Source organism: Opisthocomus hoazin, chromosome W (assembly GCF_030867145.1).
Source record: "Opisthocomus hoazin isolate bOpiHoa1 chromosome W, bOpiHoa1.hap1, whole genome shotgun sequence".
NCBI classification, from domain to species: domain Eukaryota; kingdom Metazoa; phylum Chordata; class Aves; order Opisthocomiformes; family Opisthocomidae; genus Opisthocomus; species Opisthocomus hoazin.
In genome coordinates, this window is record NC_134453.1 from 30,880,807 (window position 1) to 30,907,053 (window position 26,247).

Genomic DNA, 26,247 nt, shown 5'->3' on the forward strand with positions numbered 1-26,247 from the left:
TGGTATGACTATTAATGACTGAGGCAAAGAAGGCATTAAGTACCTCAGCCTCTTCCTCATCCTTGTTGGCAATATTCCCCACCCCCGTATCCAATAAGGGATGGAGATTCTCCTTGGCCCTCTTTTCGTTCTTAATGTATTTGTAAAAACATTTTTTGTTGTCCCTTACAACAGTGGCCAGCCTGAGTTCTAGCTGGGCTTTTGCCTTTCTAATTTCCTCTCTGCATGACCTAACGAGACCCTCTTGAGTCACCTGCCCTTTCTTCCATAGGTAGTAGACCCTACTTTTTTTCCTGAGTCCTAGCAAGAGCTCCCTATTCAGCCAGGCCGGTCGTCTTCCCCGCCGGTTCGTCTTGCGGCACATGGGGACAGCCTGCTCCTGTGCCTTTAAGACTTCCTCCTTGAAGAATATCCAGCCTTCCTGGACCCCTTTGCCCTTCAGGACTCTCTCCCAGGGGACTCTCTCAAGCTGTGTCCTGAACAGGCCAAAGTCTGCCCTCCAGAAGTCCATGGTGGTGGTTTTGCTGGCCCCCCTCTCAACTTAACTTAGTTGACATCTAGATAAAGTTGTCCCTGCTCACTGCAGGGGGTTTGGGCTAGATGACTGTTATGGTTTGGCTGTGGCTGGCAACAAAAGCGCCACGCAGCTGCCCCTCCCCCCGCCGGGGTGCGGAGGAGAATGGAAGGAAACAGGCAGAAACCAGTGGGTCGGGATAAGGGCAGTTTAACAGAACAGCAAACAAAGGGAACAGTAACAACAACGATACAGAAAAGGGGAATACACAAAACAAACCCGCAGAACAGAGCCCGCAGAACAGAGCCCCTCTCTCCCGGACCACCGCCGCACGCTCCCGAGCCGCAAGTGAGTTCCCGCCGCCCAGCCCCCTCCACCGGAACCCAGCATGACGGCACGTGGTGTGGAATACCCTGCTCTGTTTGGCCAGGTTGGGTCAGCCCGCCCGGCTGTGTCCCTTCCTGGATTCTGGTGAAAATTAACCTTGTCCTGGCTGAACCCAGGACAATGACCTCCAATGGTCCCTTCCAACCCAAAGCATTCTATGATTCTATGATTCTATGATTTGATGATTCTACAGTTCTATGATTCTAAGCTTTAGAGCTGGTAAACATATTGCTTTCCTGCTCCCTTCATAGAATTATTCCATATTCTCATGCATTTTTGACTCAAAACGGATGCTGGTTTATGATCTGGTCTCTTACCTTATCCATTAGCAGCTGTTCCACATACATTCAGATGCTTACAGGAAAGGACTTTCAAAGTTCATCAAGTACTATTAGGAATTTCACCTAGAGCTTTTATCTGGAAATGGTCTTATAAAATGGTACATCTACAGCTAACAGCTCATTGTGAAAGACAGGCAAGGAGGCAGAGGGGATTGCCCCTTACATGAAGGAGTGTCTATCTCAAGCATATAGAGCTCTTCTATGGAACGGGTGACTGTTTCAGAGCTTGTGGGTCAGGAAATGAGAAGAGACTAGTAAGGGGTGATAACATGATGTGAGCTTGTTACAGACCACCTGATCAAGAACGGGACAAGACCTTCTTTAAGCAAACTGAGGAAGTCTCCAGATTACAGACTCTGATTCTTATGAGGGACTTGAAACTCCCTGACATCTAGGTGAACCTGCTCTGGCAGGGGGGTTGTACTAGATGATACCCAGAGGTCCCTTCCAACCCCTACCGTTCTGTGATTCTGTGATTCTGTGGTCTGCTGTAAGGGCAACAATGGGACAGAAATAGTCTAGGAGGCCTCTGGAGGGTGTTGTGGGGGGTGAACGATGATGAAAACTTCTTAACACAGATGTTGGATGGGCCAACTTAGGGGATGCACAACTGGATCTGCTGCTCATGAACAATGAAGAACTAATTGAGAATGTGGCAGTCAGTGACAGCCTTGACTTGAGTGGAGCTCAAGATCCTGAGGGGAGTGAGGAAGGCTGGAAGCAGAGTACAGACCCTGCATTTCAGACCACTGTGTGCACAGCTTTTGTTTTACCTGTTAAACTGTATTTATCTCAACCCATGAGTTTTCACACTTTTACCCTTCTGATTCTCTTCCCCATACCAGTGGGGGGAAGGGAGTGAGTGAGTGGCTGTTTGGTGTTTAGCTGCCTACTGAGGTTAAATCACAGCAGTCTTTTTTGGCACCCAACGTGGTGCTTGAAGGGTTTGAGATAATAACAGATTTGACCAGAGTGTATTGGAGGGAAATTATGATTATTATATCTGTTCAACAGGTGCTGGTTGTGATCTTGACTTATCTGTCCTCAACACTGGTCTATCTGATCCTTGCCTTGCTCCCTTTTTTTGCTGTACATTAAATTTGAGAAATTATTAAAGGCTGGTTTTGGTTTCTTCAGTTTGCTGTGCTGTGTAGCACTTGGTGGTGTTTTGCCTCGGAGAATGTTGTGGTTTAGCCCCAGCTGGCAACTAGGACCACGCAGCCACTCACTCACTCCTCCCCGGGGGGAAGAGAGGAGTGGAATGGGCAGGAGAATGGACAAAAAATAAAACTCATGGGTTGAAATAAAACAGTTTAATAGGACAGTAAAAGGAAGAGATCACAACAACAAAAATAATAATAACAAATATACAAAACAAGTAATGCACAATACAATTTCTCACCACCTGGTGATTGATTGCCATCCCGAGCAGCGATCACGGATCTCGCAGATTCCTGCCCCCCGGCCAACCCCCATTTACATACTGAGCATGGTGTCTATAGTATGGAATATTTCCATTGTCCAGCTTTGGTTAGCTGCCTGGCTATGTTCCCTCCCATCTCTTTGTACACCTGCTCATTAGCTGGACATCAGAAACTGAAAAAAGTCCTTGATTTCTTAGCAACAACTAAAAACATCAGTGTATTATCAACATTCTTCTCATACTAAATCTAAAACACAGCAGCTACTGGGAAGAAAATTAACTCTATCCCAGCCGAAACCAGATCAGATAATTATGATCAAAGCACTGGCCTTGAGCCTAATCTAGTATTTGCGCCCTGCACTGATGCCTTCCCTATACTTCAGGAACCATCACATGGAGACAATTAAGAATTACACTTTTTCCCTTTTCTCCTCTGAGAGGCATTCGATTTCGGCGAAGCTACTGAAGGTGAAGGGTTCTGGAGCAGAGGCTCGCGCCGAGGGACCCTTTCTCCGGTGGCAAAACCGCAGCGGCGAGGCGGCAAAAAGCGCCGAGAGAGAGAGAGAGAGAGAGGAGACCCCAGCCCCCCCCCTCAGCGGGAAAGCGGGAAGTGCCAACGAGCAGCAGCTCTGACTCGGCGGGGGCGGAGTCGAGTGTGACAGCGGCAGTTTAAAAGCCGGTGTGCCCGCCATTTCGACCATTTCGGCGAAGCTACTGAAGGTGAAGGGGTCTGGAGCAGAGGCTCGCGCCGAGGGACCCTTTCTCCGGTGGCAAAACCGCAGCGGCGAGGCGGCAAAAAGCGCCGAGAGAGAGAGAGAGAGAGAGAGAGAGAGAGAGAGAGAGAGAGAGAGAGAGAGAGAGAGAGAGAGAGAGAGAGAGAGAGGAGACCCCAGCCCCCCCCCCTCAGCGGGAAAGCGGGAAGTGCCAACGAGCAGCAGCTCTGACTCAGCGGGGGCGGAGTCGAGTGTGACAGCAGCCAAACCCCCTCACGGATAAGAGCAGCTCCCAGGGAGCGCGGGCGAACAGAGCCGGCAAACAGAGGCGGCGCAGCAGCCCGGGAGCGGCGCAGCAGTTTGCGCAGGCAGGGCGAGCGGGGAAGGCGACTGGCAGGGTGCAGCCGCCCCTTCTGGCAACTCAAGTAGTGGGCATCGCTCTTCCAGGAGATATTCTAGCCATGGTTACCACCCGTGGTAAAGCTGTGGCTCGAAGGAGTGTGGGGACCCAGACGGAGGCCCCACGCAAGGACACAGCTGTCCAGGTCTCTGGCTGCAGGGAGTGCCTGAGCCTGGCGCTCGTACCGCAGGACAGCAGAGACAACTGCTGTGTTCGGTGCGAGCAGGTGAATGACCTGCTCAGCCTGGTGGCAGAGCTGAAAGAGGAAGTGGAGAGGCTGAGGAGTATCCGGGAGTGTGAGAGGGAGATCGACTGGTGGAGCTGCACCCTGCCCTCCCTGAGGCAGCGGCAGCAGGAGGTGGCTCCACAAAAAGCAGAGAAACCCCAACCCTCTTGCCACCGAGAAGAAAGAGGGGGCCTAAGAGATGGGGGGGAATGGAAACGGGTCCCTGCTCGGGGGGGCAAGCGAATCTCCCCCCGGCCTCCCTCACCTGCCCAGTTGCCCTTAAGCAACAGGTATGGGGCTCTGGAATGTGAGGGACTGGCCACAGAGGATGTGGGTGAAGGTGAGGCTCCATCCAGGGGGTTGCCTAGAACGAGTCAGACAGCCCCAAGAATTACGACTGCCTCAACTAAGAAAAAAAGGAGGGTAATTGTCATAGGTGATTCCCTTCTGAGGGGAACAGAAGGCCCGATCTGCCGACCGGACCCATCCCACACGGAAGTCTGCTGCCTCCCTGGGGCCCGGGTTAGGGATGTTGCGAAGAAACTCCCTGGTCTGGTGCGGCCTTCTGATTACTACCCCCTCTTGGTAATGCAGGTTGGCGGGGACGAGATAGCAGAAAGAAGTCCCAAGGCCATCAAAAGGGACTTCAGGGCACTGGGGCGACTGGTTGAGGGATCAGGGGTGCAGGTGGTGTTTTCCTCCATCCCATCAGTGGCAGGGAACAGCACTGAAAGGGGCAGGAAAACTCACCTGGTTAACAGGTGGCTCAGGGACTGGTGCCATCGGTCCAATTTTGGCTTCTTTGGTCACGGGGAGGTGTACACAGCACCGGGCCTGCTGGCAACAAGTGGAGCTCAGCTATCACAAAGGGGAAAAAGAATTCTTGGCCACGAGCTGGCGGGGCTCATTGAGAGGGCTTTAAACTAGGTTCGAAGGGGGAAGGGGACATCGCCCAGCTCACTAGGGATGAGCCTAGGCTTGGAGTGCCAAGGCCAGGGGTGAGATTGACAGCCCAGCTCAAGTGTGTTTACACCAATGCACGTAGCGTGGGAAATAAACAGGAGGAGCTGGAAGCCATTATACAGCAGGACGGCTACGACTTGGTCGCCATCACAGAAACGTGGTGGGACAACTCGCATGACTGGCATGCTGTCATAAATGGCTACAGACTCTTTAGGAAAGACAGGCCAACAAGGAGAGGTGGGGGAGTTGCTCTATATGTGAGGGAGCAACTGGAATGCATTGAGCTTGGCCCGGGGGCAAATGAGGAACGAGTTGAAAGCTTGTGGGCTAGAATTAAGGGACAGGCTCATAAGGGTGACATTACGGTGCTTGTATACTACAGGCCACCTGACCAGGAGGAGGAGGTTGATGAGGCCTTCTACAGGCAGCTGCAAGCAGCCTCACAGTCACAGGCCCTGGTTCTGGTGGGGGACTTCAACCACCCTGACATCAGCTGGGAAGACCATACAGCTAGGCAGGCGCAATCCAGGAGGTTCCTACAGAGCATCGATGATAACTTTCTGATGCAAGTGGTGGAGGAACCAACAAGGAAAGGCGCGCTGCTGGACCTCGTGTTAACAAACATGGAGGGACTGGTGGAGGATGTGAAGGTTGGAGGTAGACTCGGCTGCAGTGACCATGAAATGGTTGAGTTCAGGATCCTGCGTGGAGGAAGCAGGGCGATAAGCAGGATCAAAACCCTGGACCTCAGGAGGGCTGACTTTGCCCTCTTCAAGGAGCTACTGGGAGGAATCCCGTGGGCCAGGGCTCTCGAAGGCAGGGGGGTCCAAGAGTGCTGGTCGCTCTTTAAACAACACTTCTTCCATGCACAGGAGCAATGCATCCCCCTGAGAAAGAAATCTAGCAAAGGAGGCAGGAGACCTGCATGGTTAAACAAGGAGCTTCTAGCGGAGATCAGGCAGAAGAGAAAGGTCCATGGAATGTGGAAAGAGGGGCAGGCCACTTGGGAAGAGTACAGAAACGTGGTGAGAGCATGCAGGGATGCGACGAGGAAGGCCAAGGCTCACCTGGAATTGAAGCTGGCAAGGGATGTCAAAAACAACAAGAAGGGCTTCTTCAACTACATCAGCAGCAAAAGGAAGGCTAGGGACAATGTGGGGCCGCTGCTGAATGAAGCGGGTGTCCTGGTGACGGACGATGCGGAGAAGGCAGAGCTACTGAATGCCTTCTTTGCTTCAGTCTTCAGTGCTAAGACTGGCCCTCAGGAATCCCAGGCCCTGGAGGTAAGAGAAGAAGCCTACAAAGAGGACTACTTTCCCTTGGTCGAGGAGGACTGTGTGAGGGATCGCTTAAGTGATCTGGATGTCCACAAATCCATGGGCCCCGATGGAATACATCCACAACTGCTGAGGGAGCTGGCGGATGTCATTGCTGAGCCACTCTCCATCATCTTTGAGAGGTCCTGGAGGACAGGAGAGGTGCCCGAGGACTGGAGAAAGGCCAATGTCACTCCAATCTTCAAAAAGGGCAAGAAGGAGGACCCAGGGAACTACAGGCCGGTCAGCCTCACCTCCATCCCGGGAAAGGTGATGGAGCAGCTTATCCTGGAGGCCATCATGAAGCAAGTGGAAGAAAAGAAGGTTATCAGGAGTAGTCAGCATGGATTCACCAAGGGGAAATCATGCCTGACCAATCTAATAGCTTTCTACGATGACATGACTGGCTGGGTAGACAAAGGGAGAGCCGTGGATGTTGTCTACCTAGACTTCAGCAAGGCTTTCGACACAGTCTCCCATGATATCCTCCTAGGGAAGCTGAGGAAGTGTGGGCTGGATGAGTGGTCGGTGAAGTGGATTGAGAACTGGCTGAATGGCAGAACTCAGAGGGTTGTCATCAGCGGCGCTGAGTCTAGTTGGAGGCTGGTGACAAGTGGTGTCCCCCAGGGGTCAGTACTGGGCCCAGTCTTGTTTAACTTCATCAACGACCTGGATGAAGAGTTAGAATGTACCCTCAGCAAGTTTGCTGATGACACCAAACTGGGAGGTGTGGTAGATACACCAGAAGGCTGTGCTGCCATTCAGCGTGACCTGGACAGGCTGGAAAGAATGGGCAGAGAGGAACCTGATGAGGTTCAACAAGGGCAAGTGCAGGGTCCTGCACCTGGGGAGGAACAACCCCATGCACCAGTACAGGCTTGGGGTGGACCTGCTGGAGAGCAGCTCTGCGGAGAGGGACCTGGGTGTGCTGGTGGACGACAGGTTAACCATGAGCCAGCAGTGTGCCCTGGCTGCCAAGAAAGCCAATGGGATCCTGGGGTGCATCAAGAAGAGTGTGGCCAGCAGGAAAAGGGAGGTTCTCCTTCCCCTCTACACTGCCCTAGTGAGGCCTCATCTAGAGTACTGTGTCCAGTTCTGGGCTCCCCAGTTCAAGAAAGATGAGGAGCTACTGGAGAGAGTCCAGCGGAGGGCTACAAGGATGGTGAGGGGACTGGAGCATCTCCCCTACGAGGAGAGGTTGAGGGAGCTGGGCTTGTTCAGCCTGAAGAAGAGAAGGCTGCGAGGGGACCTTATAAATGCCTACAAATATCTGAAGGGTGGGTGTCAGGAGGATGGGGCCAAGCTCTTTTCAGTGGTGCCCAGTGACAGGACAAGGGGCAATGGGCACAAACTGAGGCACAGGAAGTTCCGTCTGAACATGAGGAAGAACTTCTTCCCTCTGAGGGTGACGGAGCACTGGAACAGGCTGCTCAGGGAGGTTGTGGAGTCTCCTTCTCTGGAGATATTCAAGACCCGCCTGGACAATGTCCTGTGCAGCCTGCTGTAGGTGACCCTGCTTCGACAGGGGGGTTGGACTAGATGACCCACAGAGGTCCCTTCCAACCCCTACTATTCTGTGATTCTTTGATTCTGTGAAGGACCTGGGTGCACTTGGTGGGTAATGCAGAAGGATGGGGAATTCCAATGTGTACCTCAAGGAGCTTTAATCTTGGGTGAAAATAACCCATGATTTGAGTTGCATGGTGTCATTCCTGTATGATGCCAGTGTTATATGATGCTGTATGTTGCCACTGCTGTGACTGCCATATGTCCAAGTTATTATAACAGGAACTCCTTGCTGCTAGACAAACTAGAAGCAAAGGGAAGACTTCACTGAAATGTTAAACCCTATAACCGGTCCAAACGGACCACAGGTGGAGATTGTAATGGATATACCTTTAAATTGTTGCAACCCATAAATTGAGTTGCATGTTATAGGAAGTACTATAGCAGGAACCACCCAGACCAATGCGCCTCACAAGAAGCAGTGCAAGTGCAGCAGTGAACCATCTGAGCTGGCTTTGGTGCCAAATAACACAACAGTGTCTCTTCTGTCCTGGGTGACCACCATAACAGATGGAGTCCAAGTCATGGACTAAATGAACACAATGGACTTTTTATGGACATTGTACAGGGGTGGCTCATAGACTAAGGAAATGATATCTGTGTAAATATCAAATTACATGAAGGGGTGGTGGTGGTTAATAAGGTTGTATTGGATGGTGTGGGATCTGAGCATGATGTAAATGGTATGGTATAAGGGGTGGAGAACATACTGGTTTTGACTTGGATAGAGTTAATTTTCTTCATAGTAGCTGGTATGGGGCTGTGTTTTGGATTTGTTCTGAAAACAGTGTCAATAACACAGTCATGTTTTAGTTATTACTGAACGGTGCTTGCACAGTGTCAAGGCCTTTTTTGCTTTTCACACTGCCCTGCCAGCAAGTAGGCTGACTCCAGCTGATCAAAGGGATATTCCATACTATATGATGTCATACTCAGTAGTAAAATCTAGATGGGGAGGAGGAAGTTTGCCAGAGCTTCCATTTCTCAGGGGCTGGCTGGGTATCAGTTGGCTGGTGGAGAGCAGTTGTGGGTTTTTGCATCACTTATTTTTCTGGGTTTTGTTTTTCTTTGTTTTTTTTTTTTTCTCTTTTTTTCTTTTTAAACTGTCTTTATCTCAAGCCATGAATTTTCACGCTTTTACCTTTCCGATTCTCTCCCCCATCCCACTGTAAGGGGAGTGAGTGAGTGGCTGTGTTGTGCTTAGCTGCCTACGAGGGTTAAACCACAACATTCTGCATCTGTGTGCACATGCCCCTGTCTGTCTGTATCTTCCTCTGCATCTGTGTATGTGCACCTCTGTCTCACTCTGTCTCTGTGCATCTGTCTGTGCATGACTGTGTGCACATGGATCTCTCTGTCCTCTTCTGCCTCTGTGCATGTCTCTGTGGCTGTGTGAACGCATCTGTATTTCTCCATGTCTTTGCATAGGCATGTCTCTCTATGTGTGCGTGCATGTCTGTGTATCTCTAAATCTGTGCATGCTCGCATCTTTCCTTCTTCCTCTGCATCTCTGCGCATCTCTGTGTCTATCTGCATGAGCATCTCTCAGTCTTCCTGTGAATCTCTAGGTGGGTGCGTTTGTGTGTCTCTGTCTCTCTCTCTCACTTTGCACCTGTGTGTGTGTGCACACATCTCTGTTCCTCTGTGTGTGCATGCATCTCTGTCTCTCTCTTCCTCTGCTTTTGTGTGTATGCACATCTGTCTGCATCTGTGCATGTGCCTGTCTCTTCTCTGCATCTGTGTGTGTGCATCTCTGTGTGCATGTGCCTCTCTGTTCCTCCTGCTTCTGCACGCTCACATGTCTGCCTCTCTGCCCTTCTGCCTCTCTGCCTCTCTCTCTGTGTGCATGTATCTCCATGTGTGTGCTGTGCATCTGTCTGTCTCTGCATCTGTGTGCGCCTCCGTGTTTCTCTCTGTGTCTGGGGGTGCTCCAGTCTGTGTATGTGCACACGCATTTCTGTCTCCTCCTCTGAATCTGTGTGCGTGTGTCTGCCTCTGTCTCTCTTACTCTGCACACACGTGCCTCTGTCTCTTTCTGCCCATCTCTGTCTCTCTCTGTGTCTGTGTATGCACACAACTCTCAGTGTGTGCACATCTCTCTTCCTCTGCATCTGTGTGCAAAAGTGTCTCTGCACCTGTGTGCGCATGCGTCTGCTACTCTTCCTCTGCATCTCTCTTCACACATGCCCGTCTGTCTCTCCACCTGTGCACGTCTGTGTGGGCGTGCCTCTCTCAGTCTCTCTTCCTCAGCATCTGTGTGTGTGTATGTCTCTCCATGTCTATGTTTACACGCATATTTCTGTCGCTCTTCCTGTGCATCTGTGTGCACATGTGGTGGGTTGACATTGGCTGGCTGCCAGGTGCCCACCAAGCCACTCTGTCAGTCCTCCCCCTTAGTGGGACAGGAGGAGAAAATAAAATGAAAAACTCTTGAGTCGAAAAAAAGGCAGTTTAATAAAGAAAAGCAAAGGTCACGTGTGGAAGCAAAGCAAACCAAAAAGATTTATTCTCTATTCCCCATCAGCAGATGATATCCAGTCACTTCCTGGTAAGTAGAGCCTCAATATGTGTAGCAGTTGCTTTGGAAGACAAACTCCTTAATAACAAATGCCCCTCCCCCCCTTTCTATTAGCTTTTATTGCTGAGCATGACATCATAGTGTATGGAATATCCTTTTGGGTCAGCTGTCACAGCTATGTCCCCTCCCAACTTCTTGCCTACTCCCAGCCTTTGAGGGGATTTGGAGAGACAACCTTGGTGCTGTGTGCATGCTGCTCAGCAGTAGCCAAAACATTGATGTGTTATCAATCAACACCATTCTAGCTACCAATACAAACCACAACAATATGAGGGCTGCTATGGGGAAAGTTAACTCCATCCCAGCCAGACCCAACAGAATCTCCATCTCTTATTCCCTACCATTTACATCATTCTTAGGTCCTATATAATTTGAAACATTAAGATATCTTCTGATCATCCCATTGTATCTGTTTCACATTCCTGAAAACCCCTCCGGCCAACACTTCTAACATATAATTAAACCATCTTTACACCCAACATACAGATTTATACATTCTCATTAACTACTATCCCTTCTCCCTTAACAGATAGTTAGATATTATTTCCCCATTCTATGGGCCTCCACGACTCGCCAAAATGTTCATAAGAACAGGTTATGACTTGGTCCCCATCTGTCAAGATGGTCGCTTAGGACTGGAGAAGCAGCATGATCAATTGTTGGGCGCCGATACCACCTTGGTTTGGGTTGTTGCTGCACTTGTTGGGTTCCTTGCGAAGCTCACTCTTCAGGCAGTTCCTGCTACATTACTTCCTACAACATACAACTCACAGATTATTTTCCCCCAAGGTTAAATCTCCTTGAGGTATACACCAAGTCTCACCATTCTTTCCACATTACACATCAAGTACATCCAGGTCCTTGAGCGAAGACAATACCACAAATGGGTTTGCCTTTTCCCAAGGGAGGAGCAACCCACACTGCCTTCTCCAGTCGCTTCCCTATGTGCACCATGGGGACCTTATCTCCTCCCACAGCATGTAGGGACTTTGTTTGGGCAGGACCAGGACAGTTAGTAGATCCTCTAGTATTAACCAGTCATGTGGCTTGTGCTAAATTTATATCCCAGTGCTTCCATGACCAACACTCTCAGCATAGTCTTTAACAGTCCATTATATTGTCCAATCTTTCCAGAGGCTTGTGGGTGATAGGGGATGTGATACACCCAATAAATGCCATGTTTCTTGCCCCAGGAGTTTATGAGGTTATTTCAGAAATGGATCCCATTATCTGACTTAGTTCTTTCTGGGGTACCGTGTCACCACAAAATTTGGCCTTCAAGACCTAAAATGGGTTTTCAGGCAGTGGCATGGTTTACAGGATATGTTTCTACCTACCCAGTAGTCACTTCCACCATGGTGAGTATGTAGTGCTTGCCTTGGCATGTTTGTGGCAGTGGTTCCATATGGTCAATTTGCCAGGCCTCACCATATCAAAAACCCAGCCACCACCCTCTATTCCGGAGAGACTTTACTTGTGTGGCTCACTTGATTGTGGCATGTTTCACATTCATGGGTGATGTCCAGGTCCATGTCAATTGGTTGATGTCCAGGTGGAGACCAGTGACGAGTGGTGTGCCTCAGGGGTCGGTACTGGGGGTGGTGCTGTTTAATATCTTTGTTGGCGACATGGACAGCGGGACTGAGTGCACCCTCAGCAAGTTTGCCGACAACACCAAGCTGTGTGGTGTGGTTGACACGCTGGATGGAAGGGATGCCATTCAGAGGGACCTTGACAGGCTGGAGAGGTGGGCCCGCGTGAACCGCATGAAGTTCAACAAGGCCAAGTGCAAGGTCCTGAACGTGGCTCGGGGCAATCTGAAACACAAGTACAGGCTGGGCGGAGAGTAGCTCGAGAGCAGCCCTGAGGAGAAGGACTTGGGGGTACTGGTGGATGAGAAGCTCAACACAAGCTGGCAATGTGCGCTTGCAGCCCAGAAAGCCAACCATATCCTGGGCTGCATCAAGAGAAACGTAGCCAGCAGGTCAAGGGAGGTGATTCTTCCCCTTTACTCTTCTCTTGTGAGACCCCACCTGGAGTACTGTGTCCAGCTCTGGAGCCCCCAACATAAGAAGGACATGGATGTGTTGGAGCGGGTCCATAGGAGAGCCACGAAGATGATCAGAGGGCTGGAGTACCTCTCCTACGAGGACAGGCTGAGGGAGTTGGGGCTGTTCAGCCTGGAGAAGAGAAGGCTCCGGGGTGACCTTATAGCAGCCTTCCAGTACCTGAAGGGGGCCTACAGGAAGGATGGAGAAGGACTTTTCACAAGGGTGCGTAGCGGTAGGACAAGGGGAAATGGCTGTAAACTAAAAGAGGGCAGATTTCGATTAGATATTAGATATTAATTCTTTACTGTGAGGGTGGTGAAACACTGGACCAGGTTGCCTAGAGAAGTTGTGGCTGCCCCCTCCCTGGCAGTGTTCAAGGCCAGTTTGGATGGAGCTCTAAGCAACCTGGTCTAGTGGAAGATGTCCCTGCTCATGGCAGGGGGGTTTGGAACCAGATGATCTTTAAGGTCCCTTCCAACCCTTACCATTCTATGATTCTATGATCTGTGTGATGTCCTCCATGGTCGGGTCCACCCCTTGATCACAAGCCCATCTGTATGTTGCACAGAATCACAGAATCATAGAATCATTTATGTTGGAAAAGACCTTTAAGATCATCGAGTCCAACTGCAAATCTGACACTGCCAAATCCACCAGTAAACCATGTCCCTAAGTGCCACATCTACAGGTCTTTTAAATGTCTCCAGGGATGGTAACTCAACCGCTTCCCTGGGCAGCCTATTCCAATGCTTGATAACCCTTTTGGTGGTGAAATTTTTCCTAATAGCCAGTCTAAACTTCCCCTGGTACAACCTGAGGCCACTTCCTCTTGTCCTGTCACTTGCTACTTGGGAAAAGAGACCGACACCCACCTTGCTACAACCTCCTTTCAGGTAGTTGTAGAGAGCAATAAGGTCTCCCCTCAGCCTCCTTTTCTCCAGACTAAACAACCCCAGTTCCCTCAACCGCTCCTCATAAGACTTGTTCTCTAGACCCTTCACCAGCCTCGTTGCTGTTCTCTGGACGTGCTCCAGCACCTCAATGTCTTTCTTGCAACTCTCCCTAGATGTCCCGATGTTTCGTGGGCCCATCCAGCTACAAATAACTCACCATTACACTCCCAGTCCAGGTCCACCTGAGCCACTTCAGTTTTGACAGTCTTCTCTACCTGTTCGTTGTTTTGATGTTCTTTGGTGGCACAGTTCTTGGGCACGTGAGCATCTACATGATGTACCTTTTAGCCAAGTTTTCTACCTGGGCAGCAATGTCTTGCCACAGTTCAGCAGCCCAAATGGGTTTACCTCTGCACTGCCATTGCTGTAGCCATCCCCATAGGACATTTGCCAAAATCCATAAGTCAGTATAGAGATAGAGTACTGGCCACTTTTCTCATTCAGCAGTCTCTAGGGTTAGCTGGATGTTTTTCACTTCTGCAAACTCGCCTTCTCCTTTGACTCCCTCGACAACTTTCATGTGGGACTCCACACAGCAGCTTTATACTTCCAGTGGTTGCCTACAACACAGCAGAATTCATCAGTAAACAGAGCATAATGCCTTTCATCTTCTGATAACTCATTATATGGTGGTGCCTCTTGGGTGTGAGCCACCTCCTTAGGCAATGCTCCAAAATCACTGCCTTCTGGCCAGTCCATCATCTCTTCCAGCATTCCTGGGTGGTTGGGGTTCCCCGTTTCAGCCTGTTGTGTGATCAACACTACCCACTTACTCCATGTACATCAACTGTCTGATGTGTAGAGGGGATGTTTCCTTTAAACGTCCAGTGTAGCACAGGCAATCGCAGTGCCAAGAGCAGATATGTTTCTGTACCAACTCCTGAAGTGACTCGAACCCCCTCATATGCTGCTAGTATCTCTTTTTCAGTCAGGGTGTAGTGGGCTTCCAGTCCTCGATACCCCAGCTCCAAAACCCTGAAGGTCAACCTCAGGTTTCTCCTGATGTTTTCTGCCAGAGGCTCCAGGTGAGACCATTCTTCCCAGCTGCAGTGTAGAGTACATTTTGCACAGTTGGTCCTGTATGGACAGGCCCAAGGGCTACCGCCTGAGCTATCTCCCATTTGATCTGCTCAAAAGGCTTGTTGCTCAGGACCTCACTCAATATAGTCCTTCTTTCAGGTCACTCAATAGAGAGGGCTCACAAGCTGACTCTAACCTGGAATATGCATTCTCCAGAACCCCAGAAGGCCTAGGAAAGTTTGTATTTCTTTCTTGTTAGCTGGTGGAGACATAGTTGGTATCTTAATGACCACATCCGTAGGGACATGGTGGCATCTGTTCATCTGCATCTGTGTGCACGCTTCTCTGTCTCTCTTCCTCTGTGCCTGTGTGTGTGCTTATCTCTTTCTCTGCGTCTGAGTCTGTGTGTGTCTCTGCGCATGTGAATCTCTCTTCTCCTCTGCCTCTGTATGTGTGCATGTCTCTGTGTCTGTGTGTGTCTCTTCCTCCTCATCTGTGTGTAGTCACTTCTCTCTGTATCTATGTATATGCAGGTTTCTGCGTCTCTCTTCTGCTACGTCTGTGCACGTGCATGCCTTTGTTTCTCACTCTGTCTTTCTCTACGTCTGAACATGTGCACGTCTCTGCATCTGTGTGCGCGCACTTCTGTCTCTATTCCTCTGCATCTATGTGCACGCCTCCCTGTTTCTCTCTGTGTCTGTGTGCTCCAGTATGTGTACGTGTGTGTGCACGTCTTTCTGTCTCTCCTCCTTTGCATCTGTGTGTATGCATCTGTGTGCACAAGTCTCTCTCTCTGAATGTGTACACGTGTCTCCACATCTTTGTGCATGCACACCTGTCTGTTTTCCTCTGCATCTGTGTGTGCTCGTCTATGTCTATGCATGTGCATGTCTGTCTCACTCTCTGTCTCTCTCTTCCTCTGTATCTATATGCATGCACATCTGTTCCTCGTCCTCTGCATCTGTGTGCTTGTCTCTCTCTCTGTCTCTGTTTCTGTGTCTGTGCATGCCCACAACTCTCTGTCTCTCTTCCTCTGCATTTGTCTGTGCATGCACATCTATCTCTGTCTGTCTCTCTGTCTGTCTCTGCGTCTGTGCATCCACCTGTCTCTCTGTCTCTCTTCTTCTGTGTCTGCGTGTGCTCCCATCTGTGTCTGTGTGTGCGCATGCATGTCTCTGTCTCTATTCCTCTGTCTGTACATGCCCCCATCTTTGTTCCTCTTCCTCTGTGTCTGTATGCATGCCCATCTACGTCTATGCATGCCCATCTACGTCTATGCATGCATGTATGCCTGTCTCTGTCTCTCTCTGTGTCTGTGCACGCCCACATCCCTTCTTTGGCATCTTTGTGTGCGTGTCTCTCCATTTGAAGGAGTGCACGTCTCTTCACCTCTGTGTGCATGCACATCTGTCTGTCTCTATTCCTCTGCATACGCGCTTCCCTGTTTCTCTTTGCATCTGTGTGCTCCAGTCTGTGTATGTGTGTATGTGTGTGCACATCTCTCTGTCTCTCCTCCTCTCTCTCACATGCTTCTCTTCCTCTGTGTCTGTGTGAATGCACAACTCTGTTTCTCTCTTCATCTGCTTTTGTGTACATGCATGCTTCACTGTCTCTCTCTGCCTGTCTGTGTGTGCCTGCGACTGTGTCTCCCTTCTTCTGTGTTTGTCTGCACAAGCATCTCTTGGTTGCTCTTCCTCTGCATCTGTGCGCATGTGCATCTTTGTCTCTTTCCCTGCTCCTGTGTGTGCATCTCTCTGACACTCTTCGCCTGTGTCTTTGTGTGTGTCTCTCTGTTCCTCTGCATCTCTGTTCACACATACTTGTCTCTCCTCCATTGTGTCTGTGTGTGCATGCACCTCTGTCTCTCCCCTCCTGTTTGCACGCCCATCTCTCTCTCTTCTTCTGCGTCTGTGTGCAGTTGCCTCTTTCTTGCTTTGCGTCTGAACGTGTGCATGTGTCTCTACATCTGTCTCTTCCTCTGCAACTGCACTTGCATCTCTGTCTCTCCTCTGCATCTATGTGCACACCCATCTGTCTGTGTGTGTGGATGCCTCTGTCTCTTTTTCTGTCTCTCTTCCTCTGCATCTTTGCTCATGCCTCTGTCATTCTTCCTTTGCATCTGTGCATGCATGCACCTCTGTCTCTCTGCCTGTCTCTCTCTGCATCTGTGCATGCCTGTGTCTATCTTCCTCTATGTTTGTCTGCGTGAGCATCTCAGTCTCTCTCCCTCTGCATCTGCGCATGCACACATCTATCTGTCCCTGTTTCTCTCTGTTTCTCTCTCTGCATCTGTGTGCACGTGGATTTCTGTCTCTCCCTGTCTGTGTCTGTGCATGCATCTCTGTCTCTTCCTCTGTATCTGTGCATGCGCTTCTCTTCCTCTCTTTATCTCTCTTCCTCTGCATCTGTGTGTGCATGCATCTCTGCCCCCCCCCCCACGTGTCTCTGTGTGCATATGGGTCTCTCTGCCTCTGTGCACATGTGTTTGTGTGCATATCTCTCTTCCTCCTTGTCTGTGTGCAGGCACATCTCTCTGCATCTGTGTGTACATGTGTCTCTGCATCTGTGTGCATCCCTCTGCCTCTCTTCCACTACATCTGTGCATGTGCTTACCTACTTGTCTACCTTTCCCTGCATCCGTGTACGCTCACGTATCTCTCTCTTCCTCTCCATCTCTGTGCACACATGTCTCTCCCTGCATGTGTGTGCGCGTGCAGTTCTGCATCTGTCTTTCTGCATGTCTCTCTTTGCGCTTGTGTGCATGTGTCTCTCTGTCTTTCTCTGCGTTGGTGTTCATGCACATCTCATCTGTGTGCACAGGTGTCTTCCCCCCATGTCTCTCTGCATCTATGTGCACGCGTGTCTCTCTCTCTTCCTCTGTGTCTGTGCACACAATTCTCTGTCTCTCTCTGTGTTTATGCACGTGCCTGTTTGTCTCTCTGTCACTCTGCATTTGTGTGCCTGTACATCTCTCTTCCTTTGCGTCTGTGTGTGCATGCGTCTCTCTTCCTCTGCATCTTTGTGTGTATGTGTTTGTCTGGCCTCCTCTGCATCTGTCTGCATGTGCCTCTTTCTCTTCCTCTGTCTGCATGCTCCTCTATCTCTCTCTGCATTTGCACGCACATTCCTCCCTGTGTCTGACTCCTGCCTGTCTCCGTCTCTCTCTCTTTGTCTCTGTCTCTTGCTGATGCTCTTTCTCTCTCTTATTCTGTCTTTTGCTCTCTCTCTCTCTTCTCCGCTGTCTTCTCCTCTCACACTTTTGTGCACACTCACTTTCTCCCACGCTTCCTGTGTCATTCTTGATTGCGCTCTTTCTCACTCTCATTGTCTCTCACTGTTTCTCCCTCACTCTTTCTCTTCCTTTCTACTCTCTTTCTCTGTCTTTTTCTTCCTTTATCCTTCTATTTCTCCTTCTTCCTCTCTTCTTTCTGTCTTGTTCTCTCACTTACTCTCACGTTCTCGCTCTTCTCTCTTCAACCCTTTCTTTTTCTCTCTCTCTGTCTTTTCCCTCTCTCTTGTTCTCTTTATCTCCCTCTTGTGCTTTCTTTTTCTCTCCATCTCTCTCTCTCTCATCCTAACTATCTTTCTTTCGCTTTCTCCCTCACTTCCCCGCCCCTTGTCTCGCTTTCTCTCCATCTCTCTCTTGCGCTCTCTCTGTATCTCTTTGTGACATAATCTGGAAAATGAAAACTTTTCAATGAACTTCTGAAAAGACTTTCTAGAATTGTAATGGTCACTTATTTTTAGTACCAGAGATCATTGCACATTCGAGCTCTACTTAAAAACAATGAAATTGAAAAGTATTTCAGAATATAACACTGTAAAGTGGAGACTTGGTTGACATGTTCTCTTATTATAATATTGGGTGAGGAACACATTCTGTTTCTTCAGTATTGAACAACTGGATTAAGGAAATAGATTTGAAAGCCTTAAGGACATTTAAAATATACCCTAACCTCCTGCATAATACACATTGCAAAATGTTGCTTGGTAATCTTTATGCAGTCCTCTTAACATACATTAAAGCTATAATAATCTTTATTTATTTTTGGCTATTATATAAACTGAGGAACTGTGTTTTAATATTTCCAAAAGTACCTCCTACATTGGAACTCCACCGAGTTTCAATCCCCTGCCATGGGCAGGGACATCTTTCACTAGATCAGGTTGCTCAAAGCCCCATCCAACCTGACCTTGAACTCTTCCAATGATGGGACATCCACAACATCTCTGGGCAACCTGTTCCAGTGTCTCACTACATCATCATAAAAAAATTATTCCTTGTATCTAGTCTGAATCTACCCTCTTTTAGTTTAAAACCATTACCCCTTGTCCTGTCACTTCAGGCCCTGGCAAAAAGCCTCTCCATCTTTCTTATAAGCCCCCTTTATATATTGAAAGGCCACAATTGGGTCTCCCCCAGAGCCTTCTCTTCTCCAGGCTGGACAACCCCAACTCTCTCAACCTTTCTTCATAGGAGAGGTATTTCAGCCCTCTGATCATTTTCATGGCCCTCCTCTGGTCGTGCTCTAACAGGTATATGTCTTTCTTGTACTGATGGCCCCAAAACTGGGAACAGGACTCCAGGTGAGGTCTTATGAGAGCAGAGTAGAGAGGGAAAATCATCTCCCTCAACCTGCTGGCCATGCTTCTTTTTATTCTTTAGTCCAGAACACAATTGGCTTTCTTGGGCTGCAAACGCACATTGCCGGCTCGTATCCAAGCCTGTCAAGGTCCCTTCCCTCAAGCGAATCAACTGCACCACTCAGCTTGGTGTCATCTGCAAACTTGCTGAGGGTGCAGTCAATCTCACTGTCTATGTCAGTGATGAAGATATTAAATAGTACTGATCCCAGTAGAGACCCTTGAGGGATACCACTTGTTACTGGTTTCCTCTTGGACACTGAGCCACTGACTAGAAGTCTTTGGACGCAGCCATCTAGCCAAATCCTTATCCATCTAACAGTTCATCCATCAAACCCATCTATCTCCAATTTATAGTCCAGAATGTTGTAGGGGACCATATCAAAGGCCTTACAAGAAGTCCAGATAGATGACATCTGCAGCTCTTCCCTTGTCCACCAATGCAGTCACTCCATAGTAGAAGGCCACTAGATTAGTCAGGCACAACTTGCCCTTGGTGAAGCCATGTTAGGTATCTCTAATCACCTCCCTGTCTTCCATATGTTTGGACATGTCTTCCAGGAGGATCTGTTCCATGATCTTACTGGTCAGGGAGGTGAGGCTGATTGGTCAGTAGTTCCCAGGGTCCCCCTTATTGTCCTTTTTAAAAATGAGTACATTTTCTTCCTTTTCTGGCCAACGTACCTGTAAAAGCTTAGGAGAGCGAACGAGGTTTCCTTTGTTGGCTTGGCCCCTAATTTTTGCCCATAAGCTCTCAATCTGTTCATCGCTGTTTTTCAAAGACAGCTCTGTGCAGTCAATCAACGTTTTTACATAGAGGGCAAACCTCCCGCCCCTCCTTCCTTGCCTGTCCCTTCTGAACAGTTTATATCTGTCGATTGCAGTGCTCCAGTTGTGTGATTTATCCCACCAAGTTTCAGTGACTGCGATTATATCATAGCTTTCTAGCTGCACAATGGCTTTCAGCTCCTCCTGTTTGTTACCAAATGCTGCGTACATTGGTATAGAGGCACTTTAGTCGGGCTGTTGACCATGTCACCTTTTTGGAGGAACAAGCCCTAATTCCTTTGCAGCATTTCTCAGGCATTTCCCTGTTGGTTCCTAATGCATCAGCATGCATCTCAAAACTCCATCCCTTTCCCCAGATAAATCTAGTTTAAAGCTCTCCTTATAAGTCTAGTCAGTTTGTTGGCAAAGAACCCTCTTGCCCCACTTGGTCAGGTGAATCCCATCAGCTCCCATCAGACCCGGCTTTTCAAAGGTAGATCCATGATCATAGAAGCCAAAACCTTGAGTATGGCACCAATCATACAGCCAGGCATTCACATCTTCAATTCATCTAATCCTTCCTGAACCCCTTCCCCTGACTGGGAGGATAGAGAAGGACAGCACTTGTGATTCAGATCCTTTTAACATTGCTCCGAGGGTCATATAGTCTCTTTTGATGGTTCCAAGTTGCTTCGTCTCAGTATCATTAGACCCTATGTGGAACAGTAGGAGCAGAGTAGGGTTCATGAGGCTCAGCAGCCTCTCAGGGACGTCCAGAATGTGAGCTCCTGGTAGGTAGATGTCTCTAGAGAAATTGTATGGATGGCAAATGGTGCTTTGTGGCCTCTCAATAAGGGATCTCCAATTACTAATATTTAGGTGCTTTTCTGGTGGCACTGGTTCTAATGCGAGTGGGTGGTTGGATCAACTTTACATGGTCGGCTTCTCCTGGATCCTGTCCATTACTCACGTGCTCTTCAATCTCCAACCCCAGAGCATCATGTCTGTTATGCAGGGTTGCTTCAGGGGAATCACCTCCCTCAACTTGTTGGCCATGCTTCTTTTGATGCAGCCCAGGATATGGCTGGCCTTCTGGGCTGCGAGCGCACATTGGTGGCTCATGTCCAGCTTTTCATCCACCAGTACCCCCAAGTCCTTCTCAGCAGGGCTACTCTCAATCATTCATCCCCCAGCCTGTATTGATAGTGGGGGTTCCCCTCACCCAGGTGCAGGACCTTGCCTTGCACTTGGCATTGTTGAATCGCATGAGGTTCACATGGGCCCACTTCTCCAGCTTGTCCAGGCCCCTCTGGATGGCATCCTGTCCCTCAGGCCTGTCAACTGCACCACTCAGCTTGGTGTTATCTGCAAACTTCCTGAGGGTGCACGTGATCCCACTATGTTATTGATGAAGATATTTGTTTTGGTTTGGCCTGGATAAATGCCAGGTGCCCACCAAGACCACTCTATCACTCCCCCTCCTCAGCTAGACAGGGGAGAGGAAATATGATGAAAGACTTGAGGGTCGCGATAAGGACAGGGAGAGATCACTCGCCAATTACTGTCACGGACAAAACAGACTGAACTTGGGGAGAAAAGGAAGTTTAATTTATCACCAGTCAAATCAGAGCAGGATAGTGGGAAAATAAAACCAGATCTTAAAACACCTTCCCTCCATCCCTCCCTTCTTCCTGGGCTCAACTTCACTCCCGTTTCTCTACCTCCTCCTCCCCCCCCCCCCCCCCCCCAGCTGTGCAGCAGGACAGGGAATGGGGGCTTTGGACAGTTCATAGTTCATCACACGTTGTCTCTGCTGCTCCTTTCTCCTCATGGGGAAGACCGCTCACACTCTTCCCCTGCTCCAGCGTGAGGTCCCTCTCACGGGAGACAGTTCTCCACAAACTTCTCCAATGTGAGCCCTTCCCATAGGCTGCAGCTCTTCACAAACTGCCCCAGAGTGGGTCCCTCCCACGGGGTGCAGTCCTTCAGGAACACACTGCTCTAGTGTGGGTCCCCCAAGGGGTCACAAGCCCGTCCAGAAAACCTGCTCCAGCGTGGACTCCTCTCTCCGCGGGTCCGCAGGTCCTGCCAGGAGCCTGATCCAGCACAGGGCTCCCCACAGGGTCACAGCCTCCTTCAGGCATCCACCTGCTCCAGCATGGGGACCCTTCCATGGGCTACAGGTGGATATCTGCTCCACCGTGTACCTCCATAGACTGCAGGGGAACAACCTGCCTCACCATGGTCTCTCAGCACGAGTTGCAAGGGAAGACTCTCTGTTCTGGCATCTCAAGCACCTCCTCCCCCCTCCTTCTTCACTGACCTTTGTGTCTGCAGAGTTGTTTCTTTCACATCGTCTCACTCCTCTCTCTTCACTGCCATTTCACCACAGTTTTTTTCTTCCCCTTCTTAAATATGTTATCACAGAGGCACTACCACCATTGCTGATTGGCTTGGCCTTGGTCAGCGGCCGTCTTAGAGCCGGCTGGCACTGGCTTTATCAGACATGGGGGAAGCTTCTCGCAGCTTCTCACAGAAGCCACCCCTATGGCCCCCCCACTACCAAAACCTTGCCACGCAAACCCATAACAATATTAAACAGTACTGGTCCCAATACGGACCCCTGAGGGACACCACTTGTCACCGATGTCCATCTGGACATAGAGCCATTGACCACTATTCTCTGGATGTGATCATTAGCCAATTCCTCATTCACCGAACAGTCCACCCATCAAATCCGTATCTCTCCAATTTAGAGAGAAGGATGTTGTGGGGGACCATGTCAAAGGCCTTACAGAAGTCCAGATAAATGACATCCGTAGCTCTTCCCTTGTCTATTGATGTAGTCACTCCACTTACCTTCCTCTTGCACAGCCTTAAGGCAGGGCTGTCGCTCAGCCTGGGACAGTGCACAGTACTACGCATCAATATCCTGCTCACATTCCCGGATACTGCACTGCCTGTTGTGCTCCTCTTGTTACATAGCTACTTGTCTGATGAGTTCTTCCAGCTGGGCACACTTGTGCAGCTATGACATCTACCGCTGCCTTCAGGTGCTAGGGGGACTTCCAGATAATGGAGCTCCATGCAGCCTGAGGTCTTGGACAGCTATATAGGTCCTTAGGAGGACTGTTTGGGGGGAGATGTCAGCATAGGCAGGCTGTAGTGCTTCTGGTTGTATTACAGCCACAGCCTTGCAGTTGCGGCAGATGCACACCATTTTTTTCAGCAGATCACCTCGAAGCTCCAGGACAGAGGAAAAAGGGACTGCAGGTACCAGCAAGAGGGGAAGGAAGAGAAGGGGCCCAACTTCAGGCAACAGAGTTCTTTAAGGCACAATCTGAGGCACAAGTCCTTCAGTTTCAACTAGTGATTGTTTTATTAGCATGTGTCTGTAAATGTAATATATGGGAAGAATAGAAACTACTGTGGTAAGCAAACCTGCTCCCTCCCTTGGGAGTCTGTGCCTGGTAGTGCAGAGTGAACACCCCCAACTTCCATTGACTTCATCTGAATTAAAGGGCCTTTGCACCTTGCAAGCGTAGCTGGTAGCATCACACTTTTAGACCCTATTCTCTACTAGAATCATTGTTCATAGAGTTTCTGAATGAATTATTGTGTGGGTTGTGCTTGTAAACTAAGGGTAAAAGTGGACCGCTTTCTTTTAATAATCTCCTTTCACTCTAGATGTAAAAATGTTAATTTTCTTTCAGGTGCTTCAGGCGTGCTCAGTCCAACATCTACCAGTACCATATGCAGCGTTCCCACCTCTGATTTCTAACAACACATTCCTTTTGCATCCTCCTCACCTCTCTCCACATCACCTGTCTCACCTGCCACCTCCAGGGCAGTTTGTTCCCTTCCAAGCACATCAGTCACATTCAGTAAGTAATGCTTCTTATCCCGTCTCCTAAAATATTTGGGAGTTGATCAGCAAATAATACTTTTGTCCTTCTAACAACATTCTGATTGAGAGAACAAATGGATCTGATTTATAGTAAGTAGTAGGGTTTTATAGTAATGCTACCTGATCAAGACTTAGTCTGAAGGAAAAAAAAAGGTATTGTTTTGAAATTCATTTTGATTCTCTTAAGATTTCCTCAGCTGTTGCCCACTCCGTTTTCCTGGAGGCCTGTACTCCTGTCAGTCTGACATATGCCTGCTTCATGCACTGTTTCTGCAAGTGGTGTTCTTCCAGAAAGTAAAAGAGAATATAGAGACCTAAGTGTAGTGCAGCAGTGGTCTCAGAGAAAAACTATGTAGACAGACCAGAAATCACAAAGCATTATTTCTGTTGCATGCTTCTATCACATTAATGTACAGTTTATTTAAAGTGATCACTGTATCTTCCCCAAACACTAGTGTGAAAAGTATCACTTAAACCTTATACAGCCTACTGGAACCTCTTTTCTCCCCTGCTTATGGAAATCATTGACTCTTTTCACTTAAACAAATCTGACTGAAAAGTGAATGCCTTCATAATAGGGCTTACGCAAACATGAGAAAATATATTTTGGACGCAAGGGAAAAAAATACATTTTGTAATTTCTACTTATTAATCATCTGCCAGAGGTTAGTAATTTTCACTTACTAATCTTCTGCCAGGCTCCTTTGTGCCTGTTTCTTTGGAGCTCTACCAATATTTCATTAATACAGAAATACAAAATAATTCCAATATTACTAACAAATACTGCTCAGGCTGTTTTGAACAGTAACAAATACTGCTGTGTTAAATGTCAGGTGTTGACACTACGGTAATAATTTCATTATAGTCATGGAGTAACAGTTCTGCATAGTTTTCTCTGGTAATCAGGATGTTTTCCCACAGAAAATATCGGGACTTCTTTCTTAACTTGGATTGCTAATTTAGCTTTGGGAATAGGCTCTCTTGTTAACTATTAGCTCTGTTCAATTGCTTGTGTCCTGGGTTCGGCCAGGACAGGGTTAATTTTCACCAGAATCCAGGAAGGGGCACAGCCGGGTGGGCTGACCCCACCTGGCCAAACAGAGCAGGGTATTCCATACCATGTGCTGTCATGCTGGGTTCTGGTGGGGGGGAGCAGGGCAGCGGGAACTCACTCGCAGCTCAGGAGTGCACGGCGCTGGCTCCGTTCCAGGAGAGCGGCTCTGTGGGTTGTGCGGTTTGTGTTATGCTTTCTCCTTATTTGTATTGTTGTTGTTCCTGTTCCCGTTGTTTGCTGTTCTGTTACACTGCCCTTATCCCGACCCACTGGTTTCTGCCTGTTTCTTTCCATTCTCCTCTGCACCCCGGCAGGGGGAGGGGCGGCTGCGTGGTGCTTTTGTTGCTGGCCGCAGCCAAACCATAACAGCTTGATTTTTTGCTGTCAAGTCTTATAGAAGAATTATTGCCTTAAAAATGCTGACTATTTAAAGTTTGTTCAGGATGGGGAACCAATTTTCCTTTTCCTTTGCTTCCACAAGACGACTTTCATATCCTACTGTTTTGAAGCATGTGGAATTCAGTACTGTGAAAAGAAGGGTGAATTAGTGAAATAGTAGAGTTAAGGTTTTCCAGAAAAATGAGACCAAAATGAGCTGAGATTTGAATTGATCTTTCCTAATAGCAAAAGTATATCTTCAAGGTAATGTATCTAGCCTAAACATGGCAATAGGTTATTTATAGGTATAAATCATGTTGTTTATAATGAAGGAGGTTTCCTTCACAGGGAAATGCTGAGTTGTTTTCATAAGAAACTTCTTAATTCTTCAAACATCAGTGTGCCTTCAATTATTCCTTATGTTACTGAAGTAGAACTATTTTCTTCAGTTTGAGAACATGTGTCTATTAAGGACGTCAGTTGCTGCCTGTTGTAGTTTGGCCCTGGCCAGCAACGAAGGACCACGTGGTCACTCGGTCGCCCCTCCCCTGCTGGGGTGGGGAGGAGAATGGAAAGAAAAAGGCAAAAACTCATGGGTAAGGATAAGGGCAGTTTAACAGAACAGCAAACAAAGCAAACAGTAAAAACAATAATACTGATAAGAAGAACAGACAAAACAAACAGCAGAAATGCACAGAGCAACTATCACTGCCTGATGCCCAGCACACTCCCGAGCCGCGATTAATTTCCCTGCTGGCCAGCTCCCCCACTCAGAACCAAGCATGACAGCACATGATATTGAATACCCCATCTGTTTGGCCAGTTTGGGTCACTCCGTCCGGCTGTGTCCCCCCCTGGCTTCTGGTGAAAATTAACCCTATCCTGGCCAAACCAAGGACACTGCCTTATATATGCAGTCTGATGAAAGGGATCATAGGATCACAGGATCAGAGGATAATTCAGGTTTTAAGACACCTCAGGATGTCTCTATGTGGTGAATGACTTCACGGACCCCAATCTTGTGCTCGATCAGAATCATTTTATT

General features: G+C 48.7%; 1 protein-coding gene across 1 annotated transcript in view; it reads left to right on the forward strand.

Moving 5' to 3' along the window:
- LOC142365548 (E3 ubiquitin-protein ligase RNF38-like) overlaps positions 1-26,247 on the forward strand; it is a 255,509-nt gene that overhangs the window by 197,184 nt on the left and 32,078 nt on the right. Inside the window, exon 6 of the mRNA XM_075446404.1 lies at positions 23,577-23,747. Coding sequence (XP_075302519.1) covers positions 23,577-23,747 — 171 coding nt within the window. The remainder of the gene's footprint in view (positions 1-23,576; positions 23,748-26,247) is intronic.